At 55.4% G+C, this 15,012-nt stretch overlaps 2 protein-coding genes across 3 annotated transcripts; both read left to right on the forward strand.

Annotated features, from left to right (window-relative positions):
• Positions 1–482: 482 nt before the first annotated feature.
• On the forward strand, positions 483–5,415 carry KLK11 (kallikrein related peptidase 11). 2 transcript variants are annotated; one of them, XM_006940939.3, is made up of 6 exons: positions 485–698; positions 2,572–2,646; positions 3,085–3,241; positions 3,616–3,881; positions 4,408–4,544; positions 4,961–5,415. In XM_006940939.3, exons 2-6 carry the CDS (start codon positions 2,607–2,609, stop codon positions 5,111–5,113), a joined length of 753 nt encoding a protein of 250 aa, XP_006941001.1. In that variant the 5' UTR covers positions 485–698; positions 2,572–2,606; the 3' UTR covers positions 5,114–5,415. The 2 variants fall into 2 exon arrangements, with proteins under 2 accessions (XP_019674197.1, XP_006941001.1); XM_019818638.2 differs by lacking the exon at positions 4,961–5,415 and having other exon boundaries at positions 483–698; positions 4,408–4,951.
• Positions 5,416–7,444: 2,029 nt separating this feature from the next.
• On the forward strand, positions 7,445–11,596 carry KLK10 (kallikrein related peptidase 10). Its single transcript, XM_003997472.6, has 6 exons — positions 7,445–7,564; positions 8,005–8,109; positions 8,804–8,984; positions 9,580–9,854; positions 10,080–10,213; positions 10,958–11,596. The coding sequence occupies exons 2-6, from the start codon at positions 8,019–8,021 to the stop codon at positions 11,108–11,110; spliced, it is 834 nt and encodes a 277-aa protein (XP_003997521.3). The 5' UTR covers positions 7,445–7,564; positions 8,005–8,018; the 3' UTR covers positions 11,111–11,596.
• The last annotated feature ends 3,416 nt before the right edge of the window (positions 11,597–15,012 follow it).

Raw genomic sequence — 15,012 nt, forward strand, 5'->3', positions numbered from 1 at the left:
GTCAGCACTGAGCTTGACGTGGGGCTCGAACTCACGAACCGTGAGATCATGACCTGAACCAAAGTCGGACACTTAACCGACTGAGCCACCCAGGTGCCCCAAGCACACGTTATATTTAATGTGGGATGTGGGTTCGTTTTACTATGTCTGTGATGATGGAAGGTGGGGTGTGACCTTGGAAAGCAAGAGGACCCAGACTAGGTCTTAAAATAGTCCTGCCCACCCCTTGGGTTCTGTCTTCACCACCGTCCAGGAGGTGAAAAGAGAGCTTCTCCCCAGTGAATGGAAAGGGAATTTGGGGGTAGGAGAGTGTGGGGTGATGGTGACTGCATGGGAAATACTTGCTAAGCGCCTGCTGTGCTCGGCTGTCCCGGAGTCCTCATCCCAATCACCCCAAGGCAGGGCTGTCCCCCCATCTCCTAGATGAAGAAACTGAGCCTCACCGGGGTGGAGTCCCTTGGCTCACGTCACTGTGGTAGGAAGAGGCAGAGCCGGGGTTTGAGGCCAGGCCTGGCTGCCTTCAGAACCCATACCCGGTCGTCTTGCCCCACTTCTGGTTAGGGGAGAGAGGAGAGAGGAGGCAGGACAGAAGCAGGAGATCTAACTGATAAGGAGCCAGCCGGGAGATAGAGGGATCGGCAGACAGGATATTGAGGTGGCTCCGAGTCGGAAGTCATTGGACCTAAGTCACACAGCGAGTAAGTGTCACAGCTGGATTTGGAGGGGGGGGGCGGGGAACAGGGTGCTGGGGGGGTAGGGGCGGAGGCAGGAGAGGGGAGCGGAGGGGAGCGGAGGGGAGGGTGGGTGGCAGAAACAAAGCCCCAGAGGAATGCTAGGGGCTGAGGCCTTGCAGAGGGCTGACTCCCTTTCCTGGGCCTCGACTCCCACAGGCCCCAACCTGCCTCCCCCACCCTCCCGGCCTGCCCCTTCGGCTGGCAGTGGCCCCACCTCTGTGACACCCCAGTTTCCCCTCTCCTTGGAATGGAGAAGGGAGGGCCCTGAGGAGGCCAGGGGCCCATCTGGGCTTGGGCTGTGGGGAGGGAGGAGAAGGGACAGGAGAGAGAGAGGGACTGGGAAACTGAGGTGGAGGGGGGAGAGAGAGAAGGAGGTATAGGGAGGCAGAGACGGAGAGACACAAAGAATGATAGTTAAAATAGTCATGCAGGGAGAGACTGAGAGAGAGACAGAGACAGAAAGACAAAGAGACAGAAAGGCACAAGCCCAGAGAGGCAAAGAGAAAAATGACAGAGATTTACAAAGAGGCAGGAAACGGCAGAGACAAAGAGGGACAGATTCAGCCTGACGAAGAAGGATGCAGACAAGTCGGAGAAACAGAGAAAAGCAGAGAGAAGAGGGGCTTGGAGAGGTGACAGAGGCAGGCAGGCACACACACACACACACACACACACACCACCCCCAGGGCAACAAGGCAGGGCTTAGGAGGCCTAGTCATCCGGGCCACCCCGCGTCTGCCACCTGCCTGGTGCCTGATGCTCTGACCCAACCTGCCTCTGACCCAAACCGCCACAGCTGCCTACACCACCACTACCACCACCGGCCACCCAGAGCCCCAGCCCCAGAGCCTGTGAGTCGGGGAGGGAAGGGCACAACCGACCCCCCCTCCCCCCATGCAGCGTGCCTGGCCTCCTCTACCTCCGCACCCTTTCTCCCTCTGCTCTGCCCTTCTAGGCTTGTGTGGGTGCTCTCTGCCTCTCTCTGTGTCTCTGATCCCTACTTTGATAGCTGAGTCCAGCCTCCACCCCTCCCCCTGCTGGCCAGGGCAGCTGAGGGCACTGGCCTCTCCCCTGACCGGCCCAGCCCAGCTCTATCTGCCTGTCCTTCAAAGGGGCAGGCATTCAGAAAGACAAGGCTAAAACACAGTCCCAGGCTGAGCTCCCTGCTATACGGGCCCATATCACCCTGCGGTGGATACTAAATGACGCTGGTTCCTTTTATTCACCTGTCCCAAGCTGCTGGGGCCTGGCCAGGTCTCAGGTGTGCAAGAAGGAAAACATTCACCCCAAAGCATCTCACAGGTACCATGGCTGACTTAAAACGGAGCCGGCCAATCGCTTGCCCCAAAGTCAAAGCCCCTCCCAGCAATTGCCATATTCTCTTTGGCTGCTAGAAGCTTTTAGCTGATATCAGTCCCCTCTAAGGCCACCTTTGATACCAAAGATTTATTTTTTTTAAGTTTATTTATTATTTATTTTGAGAGAGCGGGGTGGGGGGAGGGAGAAGGGGCAGAGAGAGAGGGAGAGAGAGAGTATGCCAAGCAGGCTCTGCACTGTCAGTGCAGAGCCCAATGTGGGACTCGAACTCATGAACCATGAGATCATGACCTGAGCCAAAGTCAGAGGCTTAACCCACTGAGCCACCCATGCGCCCCTCAAAGATTTATTTTAAAGGTTTGGAGGCCGGGATGCTGTGAGAATTCGGGGATTCCTCAAACCCTGTTGTTTCTCCCTGGGGGGAGCCAGAGCAGGGAAGGGGAGGAGGAGACAACATGAACCAGTCCCGCCCTAGTCTCCCCATAAAGTGATTTGGCCCCTTGTCCCTTCTTGTTCCCAGAAGAACCTGGGGCCTGCCCTTCCCCTCTCCAGGCCATGATGATTCTGCGATTAATCATTCTTGCTCTGGTAACAGGTATGTGGGAAATGGGGGAGGGCAGGGGCCTCCTTCTCAAATCTTTAAGATCTCTCAGCCCTCTATGTCTGGATATTGACAGGGCTGATACTCAAAATACAGAACAATCCGTAGAAGATCTAAATGGGTGTATGAGCCATAATGAGGTCCCAAATGCCCCTTGCCAGGCCAGACATAATCCCTTTAGATGCCAAAATGGGGAGAGGTCAAGGAGGGTCCCAGGGGAAGGGCCAGGGTAGCTGGGGAGATACTCAAAGAGCCCAGAACAGTACCTACTGACCAATCAGTATGGAAGCAGTTCAATCATTTAATATCTGGCCCATCCAGACAGTGCCTCCCAGCAGGACACAGGGCTGGGGCCCACACCGCCCACCCCCTCTCTGTTCTCTCCACCCCCACTTCTGCCTGAGCCCCTCTTTTGCCCTCACTCCCCTCCAGGGCATGTAGGGGGAGAGACCAGGATCATCAAGGGGTATGAGTGCTCTCCTCATTCCCAGCCCTGGCAGGTGGCTCTGTTCCAGAAGACTCGGCTGCTCTGTGGGGCAACGCTCATCGCTCCCAAATGGCTCCTGACAGCAGCTCACTGCCGCAAGCCGTGGGTGCGGGGGCTGGGGCGGGCCGGCAGGGGGCTGGAGAAGGAGAGATGGTTGGAGAGGGGCTCGGGGATGGGGAGAATGGGCATGGGGTCGGAGACGGGCACGGGTGGGGTGGCATGAGCATCGAAGATGGACACGGAGCTGAGACAGGACGGAAGGACGGGAGGTGTTGGGAAGGGGGTGGGGGCCGAGTGGGGTTATGGTTTCGAAGGAGGCTTTGGTGGGAAATGGGGATGAAGTTGCGAGTGGAGCTTTGTTGCTTTCTTCCCTCAGTTGCACTCAACCCTTCCCCTTCCCCTCTGTGTCCCCCCACCTCCTGTCCCCTGCCTCTCTTCCTGACCTTCCACCTCTGACGCCATCTCTCCCACCTCAGCCGATACTTAGTTCACCTGGGGGAGCACAACCTCCAGCGGCGGGATGGCTGTGAACAGACCCGAACGGCCACCGAGTCCTTCCCCCACCCAGACTTCAACAACAGCCTCCCCAACAAAGACCACCGCAACGACATCATGCTGGTGAAGATGACGACAGCGGCCTTCATCACCCGGGCCGTGCGACCACTCACGCTGTCGTCACGCTGTGTCGCTCCTGGCACCCGCTGCCTCATTTCTGGCTGGGGCACGACGTCCAGCCCCCAGTGTAGGGGCTCCAGAGGGCGACACAGAAGGGGGCGTGTGGGAGGACAGAGGGACAGGGGGAACGAGAGGAACCTGCAGAGGGGAGAGTCATAGAGTACGAGAGTGCAAGAGGGGCGTTCCCGGGGGTGTCAGTGGTGGGATAAGGAAGGGTTGGGGAGGAGGGAGACAAAAGTCGGGGCCTTGGAGTCAGACAGATAGTGCACATTGCCAGATCCACAACTTGCTAGTTGTGGGGCCTCAGGCAAGTGGCTTCACCTCGCTGAACCTTGGTTTTCTTCTCTATACAATGAGGATAATTCCACCCACCTACCAGGGCTGGATCAGAGAGAGTGTATTTGGAACAACCGGCATCATAAATTTACTCAGTAGTGTTACCAGTGCAGACAGATGAGTTGGCTGGCGGCAAGGACAGGACCTGGGTGTGGGGTGGGGCAGAGCAAGGTCCTTGGGTCCAGAGCAGGCTCTGTAGCATGGGGAAGGGGACTGGGGGCTCTCATTGTCCACACCCCTTCATGCCGTTTCCACAGTGCACCTGCCCCATACCTTGCGATGTGCCAACATCACCATCATTAAGCACGAAGAGTGTGAGAACGCCTATCCCGGCAATATCACAGACACCATGGTGTGTGCCAGTGTTCGGGAAGAGGGCAAAGACTCCTGCCAGGTCAGGGGGCAGGGCCTGGGTCTCCAGCCACATCCCCGTGCCCATCTCCCACCTCATCTGCCTCTTCAACTACATCCCAATCTCATCCCCAACCCTAACCCAGTCTCCCCTCCCTGCAACCCTCAATCTCTCTCCACCCCTAGTTCCTATTTCTAACCTCTGTGTGATCCCCAGCTCTGTCCCCATTCCCACCCCCAACTCCAGCCCCAACCACCCCCTCCAATCCGTTTCCAACCCTCACCCATCTTTATTGCTATCCATATCTCCAACCGCATCCCCAATTCTCTTGCCAACCCCATCCTAAACCTCCACCTCAATCCCAACACCATCGCTAACACCATGCCCAATCCTGCCCCTCCCCTATGGCCACCCTCCCCCCCTTTGTGACTGGTTTCTCTCTCTCCATATCTCCCCAGGGTGACTCTGGGGGCCCTCTGGTCTGTGACGGGTCTCTTCAAGGCATTATCTCCTGGGGCCAGGATCCATGTGCTGTCACCAGAAAGCCTGGTGTCTATACCAAGGTCTGCAAATATGTAGACTGGATCCAGAAGACTATGGAGGATAATTAGCCAGGACCAACTTATCACAGCCCAACACTCCTGATCCCTATTTGGTGATGTGGCTCATTCTGTTAATAGTCAAGCCCAAGAGAGGACATCTTTATATATTTTCTTTTCAGCCACCTTAACTATGAGACATGCTGTGGTTTAATAATCAACTTGGGGTTCGGAATTAGTGAGGCCTGGGTTCCAATCCTGCCTTGTACTAACTTGTGATTCTGGGAGAGAGAAGTGTTGTTTGGTTCACTGTTGTATCCCTAGCCCCAAAGGCACTCACCAAGGTTTCAATAAATACTTACTGAGTGAATGAATCTTTGGAGTGCTTACTATATGCCACACCTGGTCCAAGGGCTTTTCAACATATCAACTAACTTAATCTTCACAAAGATTAAGTGCTATTATTGAACCCATTTTGCAGATGAGGAAACTGGGGGAACAGAGAAACAAGTCACTTGCTCATATAGTCACACAGCCAGTAAGGGGAAGAGCAAGGAATCTAAAGCAAGGTGGTTTCTTTTTCCTTTCCTTTCCTTTCCTTTCCTTTCCTTTCCTTTCCTTTCCTTTCCTTTCCTTTGCTTTCCTTTCTTTCCTTTCCTTTTTTCTTTTTCTTCTCTTCTTTTTTCTTTCCTTTTCTCTTTTCTTTTTCCTTTTCTTTTTTAAAGCAAACTGATTTCTTAACTACACAGTGAAACTCAATTAAGGCTCAATTTTCTTATCTGTAAAACCATGAACGTAAAAGTATAATAACACACGAGGCTAAGTCAGCCTGCACATAATTAGGACCTAAGAAAAGGAGCTATCATTGTTTTTTTTTCCCCCAACCTCCGTGCTAGGTAGTTCCACCAGACCTGTGCTGGCCAATACGATAGCCACTAACCATACGGGGCTATTTATTTATTTACCTAAGTGTATTTATTTATTTTGAGAGGTGGAACACGTGCACAAGCTGGGGAGGGACAGAGAGAAAGAGAGGGAGAGAGAATTCCAAACAGGCTCCATGCTGATCATGATCTGAGCTGAAATCGAGTCAGATGCTTAACCGACACTCACCACATATCAAATGCTTTGTAGCCACATCTGGTTGTTGTACGGAATATCGCACATAGGGCATTTCCACTGTTGTAAGAAGTTCCATTGGACAGCCCGGAGCTGGACAACCTCTAGAGTTAACTCAATTCCCACTGGAGAAGATGCTGCATAAATGGTCCAGAACTCAGAATCTTTTTTGACGTCTTGCTCACCTTGCAGGAGAGGTCGTGGGCATGAGATATAAGAGCCTAGAGCAGGGGCGCCTGGGTGGCTCAGTCGGTTAAGCGTCCGACTTCGGCTCAGGTCATGATCTCGCGGTCCGTGAGTTCGAGCCCGACGTCAGGCTCTGTGCTGACAGCTCAGAGCCTGGAGCCTGTTTCAGATTCTGGGTCTCCCTCTCTCTCTGACCCTCCCCCATTCATGCTCTGTCTCTATCTCAAAAATAAATAAACGTTAAAAAAAAATTAAAAAAAAAAAAGAGCCTAGAGCTGGAACTGGGGCCTCCTGGTTGTTAGGTGGATTTGCTGTGTGACCTCCTGTGAATCACTGCCTTCTCTGGGCCTCCCATTTCTCATCTGAAAGGAAAGGATGGAGCAGCTGACCCAGGTGATACTGACATTCTTCTGTGGCCTTGGCCTCCTGTGATTCATGGGCCTATGTGTCACCTGAAGACACGCAGGTGGCAGGATGTGACGTGACCACACCTGGGTGTGATGTGCAGTGTATCCCCCCCCCCCCCAACATGAGGAAGGGACGCTACTCACTGGGCCACCTGCTGAGCCCCCTGTTCTGGCTGTGAGGATGAACTCAGCACAGAGCATCATCGCTCAGGCTCTGAGCTCTGGCTCATTCCCCCTCTGCCTCCTTTCTGTCTCTTTGTGTCTCAGTCTGTGTGGCTCCTACCCTTTCCTTCCGTCTTTTCTCTCTGCCTCCCTCTCTCCTGGCCAGCATTCTGGCTTCTCTCTGTTATGCTAGGTATGCTTTTCCCTGTTTATTTTCCTCTCCCTCACAATCACCTCTCTCCCACGCTCTCCTCAAGACCCTTAGGCTCCCTGGGATCCTCTCTCCCCAGCTGAGAAGACTTCTTGGAACAGGAGACCTGGGGAATCCCCATGGAATCCAGCTCCAAAAAGGGTGTTTGGGGCCCTGGAAAGAGCCTGTATTCCCTGGGCCCCTCCCAGAGCAGGAATCTGGGGCCCAGGTTGGGTGCCAGCCCCACCCACGGTATAATTAGGGAGAGGGAAAGGGAGGGAGTGAACCCCTGGGGGGAGGGTGGGGAAATTTCCGGGCTCTTCGGGGTTAAAAGGGAAGGCCAGGCCAGGGGTCCCTGGGCAGAGGATTCGGCGGCCCACTCGGCGGCGGCAAGGTTAGGGCACTTCTGAGTCTCCTCCCTCCTCCTCACCAGCCCTCCTCCCTACCAGCGACTCCCAGGTGAGGTGGGATGCCCTACCCTGGTAGGGGCGGGTTGTGAGAGCATGGGTGGGGACCTTCGGGTCTCGGGCACGAGCCCTGTTTGAGCCTCAATTGCCCTATCAATCGGGCGCGCCTCTGAGCCTCGGACCGTCGCGCCACCTGTGAAGGAGGGCGAAACCCAAATGCTGTTTGGCCGGCAGTCCGGGGAAGCCGGGGTCCTGAGATGGCTCCCCCTTCGGGCACAGGGAGCTCTGGAGGACGCCACGGGGGGCGTCATTAGGGTAATGGTGCCCATCCCTGGTATTCTGGCCCGAGTCGCCCGTCCCCCTGTCCCTGAAGTCGTCGGCCGCAGGTTAAGCGGGTCTTCGCGGGCTGGGTTGGCCCAGGACGGGCGGACGGGCGCCGTGGGGTGCAGGTCTCTGACGGGGCATCCGTTTTAATCCGCCCTCGCCCCCTAGCCTCGGTCCCGGCCATGAGATCTCCGCACCTCCACCCCTCCACCGCCTCTGGCCCCCGGGCCCGGGCAATGCTGCTGCTGCCGCTGCTCGTGACGCAACTCTGGGGTGAGGCGGGGGACAGGGCTTGGCGGGAGGTGCCAGGGACCAGGGGAGATGGCAGAGTGTGCTCTCATCACCAACCCCCGCGCAACTCTGCTCCTCCGGGGACCACAGGCCCCACCTGCTGATCCAGTGCTGGCCCGCCCCTAAGTCAGCCGGGTCCCCCCCGAGCTCCGCTCTGGGGGATTGCGCCCCGTGCACTGCGCCTGGATCCCTACTCCTCCCTTCTCTCGGCTTCCTTCCCGGCCCCTGACTAACCCCGTGCCCTCTCTCAGTCCCTCTCGGTCCCCGCTCCTTCTAACTCCGCCCAATTATCTCCCAAGTCTTGCCTCACAGCTTTTGGCCCTCGGCCCTCTCACCGTTCTGCGGCGCTATTCCAGCCCGCCCTCCTCTATCCCCGCCCCCTGGTGGCCGGGTCGGGTTCTGTTCCTCCTCTGCTTCGAGCGCTGCATTCTGTCCCCGTCCCTCCAGACCCTCCCTGTTCGCTCTCCCCAACTCCACTCCGCTCTGTCCCCGCCTCCTTCTCCTTTCCCGCGGTCCTTCTCCGCCACTTCCATTCGGTTCCTGCAGGACCCCCAATTTCCAGTCCTCTCCCCCAGCTTCCCTGGTTCTGGCTGCGGGCCCCGCAGGCCCGTCGCACGGCCCAGCTGTGGCCCCAAGCCCAGCTCCTGCCCTGTCTCCACCCCTTTTCTTTCTCCAGCCGCGGAGGCGGTGCTGCTCCCCAGAAACGACACCGACTTAGACCTTGTGGCCTCCGGCGCCCCGTGCGCACGCGGTTCGCAGCCCTGGCAGGTCTCCCTCTTCTATGGCCTCAAGTTCCACTGCGCGGGCGTCCTGGTGGACAAGAGTTGGGTGCTCACAGCCGCGCACTGCGGGAACAAGTAGGGGGAACTCCTCAGGGCAGCCACGGAGGGGCGGTGGAGGCAGGCCCCGGGGAGGCGGCGGGAAGAGCTGGGGCACTTGAGGGTATGGACCTCTCCCAGCTCCTTGCGGGAGTCAGTTCTGGAGGGCTTCCTGCAGGAGGTGAGGCAGGGTTGGGCTGTGGCCTCCAGGGGGCGCTGTAGATCCTTCTCAGGGCTTTCGGGCTCGTCCGCTGCCCTTTGTCTAGTAGATACTCCTTGGGCTCCCCTGAAGGGTGGATAGTTGCATGCAACAGACCCAAGTCCGGGGGTCCGGTGTGGTTAGGACTTTAGAACTAAAGACATTGTTCACCTCACGAGTCCCCATTGAGGAAGAACAGGAGTGGTAGGCTTACCCAGGTAGACCCCCAGTCCTCAATTCCTGCAGAACACCAGCTCCCTTCTCCCTCCCACCTCCTCCTCCCTCAGACCCAGGAGTCCCAGCCCCCAGTTTCTCTCCCTCAGACCCAGGAGTCTGGGCTCCCACCATGGGGCCAATCCCCTCCTTCCCACCGACTCAGAGTCTTGTCCCCGTCCCTACAAAGGCTTTACCTTCACATGGCTCTTCCCTCCCCAGGCCTCTGTGGGCTCGCGTTGGGGACGACCACCTGCTGCTTATCCAGGGCGAGCAGCTCCGCAGGACCACCCGCCCCATCGTCCACCCCAAGTACCAGCATGGCTTGGGCCCCATCCTGCCGCGGCGGACAGATGAGCATGACCTCATGCTGCTGAAGCTGGTCAGGCCGGCTGTGCTGGGGCCTCGCGTCCAGACCCTGCGCCTGCCCTACCGCTGTGCCCAGCCGGGAGACCAGTGCCAGGTGGCTGGCTGGGGCACCACGGCCACCCGAAGAGGCAAGAGCTGAGCACCCTGAAGCCTGTATCTTGGGGAAGAGGAACTGAGGGCCAGGACTCCTGGGTCTGAGGGGGGAGGGGGTTGGGGGGGTGGGACCCTGGGTCTGGGGAAGGAGGGGCTGGAGGCCTGGGGTCTGGGATGGGAACCGTCTGGGTATCTGGACTCCTGGGTCCTGGAGGACTGGACGTCTGGCCACAGTATCACCTCCTATTTTCTCCTGTCAGTGAAGTACAACAAGGGCCTGAGTTGCTCCAGGGTCACTGTCCTGAGCCCTAAAGAATGCGAGGTCTTCTACCCTGGTGTGGTCACCAACAACATGATGTGTGCAGGACTGGACCAGGGTCAGGACCCCTGCCAGGTAGGAACTGGCCGGGGAGGGTCTCACTCATGGGAGCTAGGATAGGGTTATGGGGAATCGGAACGCCCCATCCTTGTCCCCAACCCTATACCCCGTGTCCAACATGATCCCATCCCTACCCCAGTGTCATCCCCGGGTCCAACATGAGCCCATCCCTACCCCAACCTCCATCCCCACCCCACGTCCGACTCTACCTCCTTGGGTCCATCTGCTGGCGCCCGGCCCTACCGACTTCTGACCCCGTCCTCAACAGCATTGCCATCCGCAAGCCTAGACCCCCACCCCATCCCTCTCTGTTGGCCCATGTCTACCTCCCCCCACCTCATCACAAGCTACAGCCCCAGCTCTACCCCATCTCCACTCTCGCTCCCCCCCCCCATCCAATGTCCACAACCCCTAGTCCGGCCCCATCCCAACCCCAGCTCATACTTAACCCACCTCATCTTTTTTAAAAAAATGTTTTATTTATTTTTGAGAGAGAGCATGGGGGAGGGGCAGGGGGCGGGACAGAGGTTCCAAAGTGGGCTCTGCACTGACAGTGCGGACCCTGATGCTGGGCTCGAACTCATGAACCATGAGATCGCGACCTGAGCCAGTCAGACAGTCAACCAACTGAGCCACCCAGGCGCCCCACCAACCTCGTCTTTATCCAAACACAACTCCGACCCTACCCAACCCCCAGATCCCCAAGTGGCAGCCTTTGAATTGGTGCATTTATTTGATCTCTCCTCCCCCCACCCCCAGAGTGACTCTGGTGGCCCTCTGGTCTGTGACGAGACCCTGCAGGGCATCCTTTCATGGGGCATTTACCCCTGCGGCTCTGCTCAGCATCCAGCTGTCTACACTCAAATCTGCAAGTACACCTCTTGGATAGAGAAAACCCTACGCTCCAACTGACCCCCAGGCCCGGAGCCTCTACCAGCTGCCTCTTCTCCCTTCCTGGGCAGTTGCGGGGGCTGGGCTCCTCCCCTGCCCCGCTCGAACCTCCGCTGCCCATCCACACCTGCTGATGTCTCTCCTCCTCCCTTAACCACCCCACCCCACCCCCCGCCCACTGCTGCTCTCTGCCCGCTTTGGAGTCAAACTGCCAAAAGCGATGGCAAAGTTTTTTGTTTTTTGTTTTTTTTTTAATTTGAGAGAAACAAGGAAGCTGGTGGTCACCCCATCTCTGAGAGGGGTTGTCACTCACCAAACCAGGCTTCCTCTACCACTCCCTGCTGTGTGACCTCAGGCAAGCTAAGCACCCTCTCTGGGCCTCTATTTCCTCACCTGGAAAATGAGGACAATGAAGTGCCTACCTCATATTCCCACTGTGAGGAGACTATGATATAACATGAGTGTGTAGGTTGCTATGGTAATTATCAGTAAAGCATTAACACAGTGGGTGGTGAGCCCTGACTAAATGTTACCTGTTGTCGTGACCTGCCAACAGGTCCTGGTGAGAACGTATGTCGCTCTGTGTCCCGGGGAGAAGAGCACAGGAGTAGCCCCCAATCCAAAGCTCCCCCTCACCATCCCCAGCCCTCAGGGTTGATGGGAGAATCACATTCCCCACCCTCCTCTCAAGTTCCACGAAGCACCCCTTAACCACTTCCTCCCTCCCTCCCACTGTTTGCCACATCTGGGTCCGCCTGACACCAGTCCCTCCTGTGCCAGCAGGAGCTGGGCCACCTCTGAGTCATCTGGTACCTTCTCTGCCTTCCTGGGGCCACGGGAACCCAAGGGACCTTACCCTGGACCCATCCCAGCCTCTAAGATCAGAGGAACTCTCCCCACCTCAGTTGCTAAGTTGACATAAAGAAGCCCTCTGAGATTTAGGGGAAAGTTCTTGGTTAGATCCGTCTCCATTCCCTCACCAACCACAAGCTCCAGTCCCAGCTCCACTCTGTATCTCCGTTCTCACCCTCCGATCCAACACCCACAGCCCCCAGTCTGCCTCCGTGCCCAACCCACTCCAAATGGGCTTTGAAATTTCACCCCGAAACTTTGGAAGGAGAAGAGTTCTTTTCCTCTCCCTGAAAGTATCTCCATGTAAATATTTCTCTGCTGGAGGGTATTACACACAGAATCCAGGCAGAGGTGTCTCCACTTAGCCTGGACTCTGGAGATATTAATTACATCAGCTGAACATCTGCACAGCAGAACTTTCCCAGCCAGCCTGTTCTTGTTTGCCCTTTCAAACACCAATTTATTGAGCACCTATTATATGGCAAGCCTGATGCTGGGCACTGGGAGCATAGTGGCGACGCCAACCACACGGTCCTTGCGCTCACAGAGCCCACAGAAGCCTGGCTCACAGTTTCCAGCCCTGAGCCTCTCCAGCTTCCTTCCTCCACCCCCATTAGCACACCCAGGAAACGCCAATCAGGCATATCAGCGGAGTTTGTCATGCAAGAATCAGAAACAAAGTAGGTGGGAACTTGAAAACTTGATTCACTGAGAAAAATTTGTTTAATGTCTATTTATTTTTGAGAGACGGAGAGACAGACAGAGTGTGAGCGGGGGAGGGGCAGAGAGAGGAGGAGACACAGAATCCGAAGCAGGCTCCGGGCTCCGAGCTGTCAGCACAGAGCCCGACGCGGGGCCTGAACTCAAGATCTGTGAGATCACGACCTGAGCTGAAGTCGGACACCCAACCGACTGAGCCTCCCAGGCGCTCCTCGATTCATTTTTAAAGGCAAATCACCCATTCCTGTAATCATCACAGTACAAGTGTTTCTTGAGCTGTGTCCTACTCCAGGTCCTGGAGGTGAATCAGCCTGAGCTCTCCCTCAAGGAGCTGCTAGTCAGGTCAGGGAGCCAGGCAAGACTTCCATTCTTGTCATTCAGGTTTCTACTCAAAGGTCACCTCTTCAAAGAAGACTTCCAGGATTGCCCTGGCTATAGGGGTCTCCTGCCCTTACCTGAACAACAATCCATTGCTCGGTTTACTTATTTATTTATTTATTTATTTATTTTTGCAACACTTGTTAGAGCTGAAACGACCTCATTTATTTGTTTACTGCTTAATGATCTGTCTGTCCCCTGTCTCCCTCAACTCAGTCCTTGAAAGCAGGGACTCGGATTTATTCTCTGTGATTTTCTTAAGCACCCAGCACAGTGCCTGGCACACAGAAACCACTCCATACATTGTTGAATGAATGACAAAAACTGGCCAGCGCTGCAACAGAAGGGGGCACAGGGTGCCCTGAGGAGAGGCCAAGGACTCTTTCTGAGGAGACAGGGAGGTCTTCTCAGATCAGGGGACATTTGCATGGGGTTTAAAAGGATAAGTAGGAATGTACCAGGTAGAGAAGGAAATGCATTTCTGTCACTTTGTGACCTTGAGAAAATTGCTTGAATGCTCTCTCTACTTCAATTTTCCCCTCTGTGGAATAGAGATAGGATAGACTCCTGTGAGAGTTAAATGAGATAATATACACGAAATGCTTACCTGCCAGGACAGTCAATGAAGGGAGCTGTCAAGATGTTATCAATAGCAGGGGCGCCTGGGTGGCTCAGTCAGTTAAGTGGCCGACTTCAGCTCAGGTCACGATCTCGTGGTCCGTGAGTTCGAGCCCCGCGTCGGGCTCTGGGCTGATGGCTCAGAGCCTGGAGCCTGCTTCCAATTCTGTCTCCCTCTCTCTCTGCCCCTCCCCCGTTCATGCTCTGTCTCTCTCTGTCTCAGGAATAAATAAGCGTTAAAAAAAATTAAAAAAAAAAAAAGATGTTATCAATAGCAGTTAGAATGGCACCTAGCACAGAGTGGCTATTCAGTCTCTGGTCTCAAAGATGGACCTCCCGGGGCGCCTGGGTGGCTCAGTCGGTTAAACGTCCGACTTCAGCTCAGGTCACGATCTCGCGGTCCATGAGTTCGAGCCCCGCGTCGGGCTGTGGGCTGATGGCTCAGAGCCTGGAGCCTGCTTCCGATTCTGTGTCTCCCTCTCTCTCTGCCCCTCCCCCATTCATGCTCTGTCTCTCTCTGTCTCAAAAATAAATAAACGTTAAAAAAAATTAAAAAAAAAAAGATGGACCTCCCTTTCTGGAGACAGAGTAAGACACCCAACAACCACGAGTGACATGTATTGTAATGGGGGCAGCATGGGTCTCTACGGGAGATGGATAAACATGTTATATTTGTTGAATGCTTACCATGTGCCCAGCACTGTTGTAAGACTTCAGATGGGTTAATTTGCTCAGTCACCCCGCGACCTGAATTGTTATTACTTCTTAATAGATGGGCCAGCTGAAAGAGGTCCAGTGACTTGCCCAAGGTCACATACCTAATAATGGCCAGCATTGAGATTTGGACCCTGGTGGTCCACTTCCAGAGTCCATGCTCTAAAAAAAATTTTTTTAATGTTTATTTATTTTTTGAGAGAGAGAGAGAGAGACATATATAGTGTGAGTGGGGGAGGGGCAGAGAGAGGGAGCCAGAATCCGAAGCAGGCTCCAGGTTCTGAGCTGTCAGCACAAAGCCCGATGTGGGGCTCAAACCCTTGAACTGTGAGATCATGACCTGAGCTCAAGTCGGATGTTTAATCAACTGGCACCCCTGAGTCCATGCTGTAAAGCATTGTATCAAGTACACATTCAAGAGGAGCCCAGCCCCAGAGTGATAATCAGGCTTACAGCAACAGAAAGTGGAGGAGTCTGTGAGTGCCCAGGGGAGGAAAAGATGTACTCTTCCTTGAGAAATCACAGAAGACTTCCTGGAGGAGGGGGCATTTAGGCTGAGTCTTGAAGGATGAGTAGGAGTTTACCAGGAAAAGAATATAGAGAAAGACATTCACTCCTTTAATTAACATCTCCTGAGGCCT

The sequence above is a fragment of the Felis catus genome, chromosome E2 (assembly GCF_018350175.1).
Source record: "Felis catus isolate Fca126 chromosome E2, F.catus_Fca126_mat1.0, whole genome shotgun sequence".
NCBI classification, from domain to species: Eukaryota; Metazoa; Chordata; class Mammalia; order Carnivora; family Felidae; genus Felis; species Felis catus.

Excerpts from the sequence above, each read along its gene's own strand:
- KLK10 (XM_003997472.6), top strand. The coding sequence starts at position 8,019 with ATGAGATCTCCGCACCTCCACCCCTCCACCGCCTCTGGCCCCCGGGCC. Across the intron at positions 8,110-8,803 it reads GCTCGTGACGCAACTCTGGG|CCGCGGAGGCGGTGCTGCTC; the intron begins GTGAGGCGGGGG and ends TTCTTTCTCCAG. Across the intron at positions 10,214-10,957 it reads AGGGTCAGGACCCCTGCCAG|AGTGACTCTGGTGGCCCTCT; the intron begins GTAGGAACTGGC and ends CCCCACCCCCAG.
- KLK11 (XM_019818638.2), top strand. The coding sequence starts at position 2,607 with ATGATGATTCTGCGATTAATCATTCTTGCTCTGGTAACAG. Across the intron at positions 2,647-3,084 it reads CATTCTTGCTCTGGTAACAG|GGCATGTAGGGGGAGAGACC; the intron begins GTATGTGGGAAA and ends ACTCCCCTCCAG. Across the intron at positions 3,242-3,615 it reads GCAGCTCACTGCCGCAAGCC|CCGATACTTAGTTCACCTGG; the intron begins GTGGGTGCGGGG and ends CTCCCACCTCAG.